Raw genomic sequence first — 2119 nt, forward strand, 5'->3', positions numbered from 1 at the left:
GCAAAGTAGGACATGAAAAGATCCTTTTAACAAAATACGTGTATATTCAAGACCGTTAAAAGAATTACAAAACAGAAAAACAAAAATTTATTTTCTGTTTTACAGAAAAAAAATTAGATGCATTTTCATTTTGGTGAAGAAAAACTTATTCCATCGAATCAAAATTTTTAGTAGAAATATTATAAAAAGATATTTGCACAATTCAACTGGTAAAGAAATATTTTAACTGAATATTTATATTTTGCCCACAATTTTAATTACAATCCACATTTTTGTTCTTAAGCGGAAAACTCGAAGACAACTATACTAATATTTCAACAACTTATCAGTGATAAAAATCAGTGATTTATAATAGCAGTATGGCCTACTAGTTTTAAAGAAACAGTACCCTCTTTAAATACCGGTCCAGGTACTTTTTTTTAACACGTTGACGTTGACGTTGACGTTAACTCCCCTCTTGCTGTTCAGCCTAGAGGACGTTCTATGGCAAGTCGATTCTCAATTCTTAATAAATAGTAGGAGGAAATCGTATTTCCTGAAACTTTAATTCAAATGTCCTTTAATCTTGCAATTCTTGTCAGAAACTGTATGACAAGACTAACTATCATACAATTTTCTTCTTCACTATCAAATCCTCCTAATAACATATATAGGCTCGACTGCACTTTCTTCTGTCTGAAAAATTCGGTTATTTCACGTCTTTCTTGTTCGCTTTCACGGCAAATTATCATCAAGTGTTCTATAGTTTCTGATGCACCACACTTAGGACATTCCTCACTCTGTCCCAAAAATTTTGCTTTGTAACAACCAACTCCAGCATGGTGTGATCGGAGTCGAAACAGTTTCTTTGCTTCATATCTAGTGAGTCCTTTATACACCTTCGTTTCTATATTTCTCTGTTTTTTCATAGTCACAAAAAGATTCCCAGTCAAATCTCTATTCGCTTTAAAACCCTGACGATCAATCTCTTTAATCACTTTATCAAATATCATAACTTCGTAAGGAGTGTCCATGTCGGTTACAAGTGTTCCTGACTCAACTGCGGATTTGGCCTTCAAATCTGCTATTTCATTTCCAGAGATCCCAATGTGGGCGGGAATCCACTGAATAACTACTTTCTTCTTTTTTAATATGTCTTGTAGTTTAATGTAACATATAAGGACATCTCTATTTGGTTTTGCCATAGTATTAGCATTTACAACTGCTTGAATAGCACTTTTTGAATCAGAGCAAATGATAACCTTGTCCTCTTCAACAGATTCCTCAATGAACTCCAGCACCTTCTTAATGGCGTAAACTTCTGCCAGGAATACACTGCTCTCTGGAGGTAATTTGAATTTTTTGGACACATTTTTGAAAGGGCACCAAAACGCTGCTCCTACATGCTTCATTTCATCTACTTTTGATCCGTCAGTGAATAATGGAAGGTATCCCTTGTACTCTTTTTCCATCATCATGCAGAATGCCAAGTCCGCTGGAGTATCTTGGTCCATATTGAATTCTAATCTTGAACTGATCCTGTTTTCCTCCCATGGTGGAGGGACACCTATTTCACCAACTCTTAACATTTTGGAAAGTACTATCTCAATTCCATAACTCTTACAAATTTCTAATGCTGCTTCAAGACAATTGGATTGATTTCTTGCTTTAGATGTGTTGGCAGTTGCTTGGCGACCAGGTTTGATGATTTTTGACTTAACTGGGTGGTTATTTTCTAAAGACCAAATCCTCTGTACATATTTTAAAAATCTGATCTTTCTTCGTGTTTCCAGGTCTGCTAGACCACTTTCTGATAGAAGGAAACTAACAGGTGTTGTTTTTCATGCTCCAAATGCAATTCTTATGGCTGAGTTTTGGATTACATCTAATCTTGCAATAGTTGAGTGACAAGCTGTGCCATAAATTGTTGAGCAATACTCCATTTTAGGCAATACATATTTGATATAATACTGGATCAAAAGTTCTGCTGGTAATCCTCTAGCCATATAGGCCAAACTCTTCATAACATTGAGTCTTTTCAAACATGTATATTTAAGATACATCACATGGGGTTTCCAGGTAAGTTTATTGTCAACCACTACACCTAGTATTTTTGCTTCACTAACATATTCAACTGGGT

The 2119-nt window shown here is 35.1% G+C and overlaps 1 protein-coding gene across 1 annotated transcript; it reads right to left on the reverse strand.

Moving 5' to 3' along the window:
* Positions 1-548: 548 nt before the first annotated feature.
* On the reverse strand, positions 549-1568 carry LOC136028787 (uncharacterized). Its single transcript, XM_065706723.1, has one exon. The coding sequence runs from the start codon at positions 1566-1568 to the stop codon at positions 549-551; it is 1020 nt and encodes a 339-aa protein (XP_065562795.1).
* Between the last annotated feature and the right edge of the window lie 551 nt (positions 1569-2119).

This window comes from Artemia franciscana, chromosome 1 (assembly GCF_032884065.1).
Source record: "Artemia franciscana chromosome 1, ASM3288406v1, whole genome shotgun sequence".
In the NCBI taxonomy this organism is placed as follows: domain Eukaryota; kingdom Metazoa; phylum Arthropoda; class Branchiopoda; order Anostraca; family Artemiidae; genus Artemia; species Artemia franciscana.

Excerpts from the sequence above, each read along its gene's own strand:
- LOC136028787 (XM_065706723.1), bottom strand. The coding sequence starts at position 1,568 with ATGTTAAGAGTTGGTGAAATAGGTGTCCCTCCACCATGGGAGGAAAAC.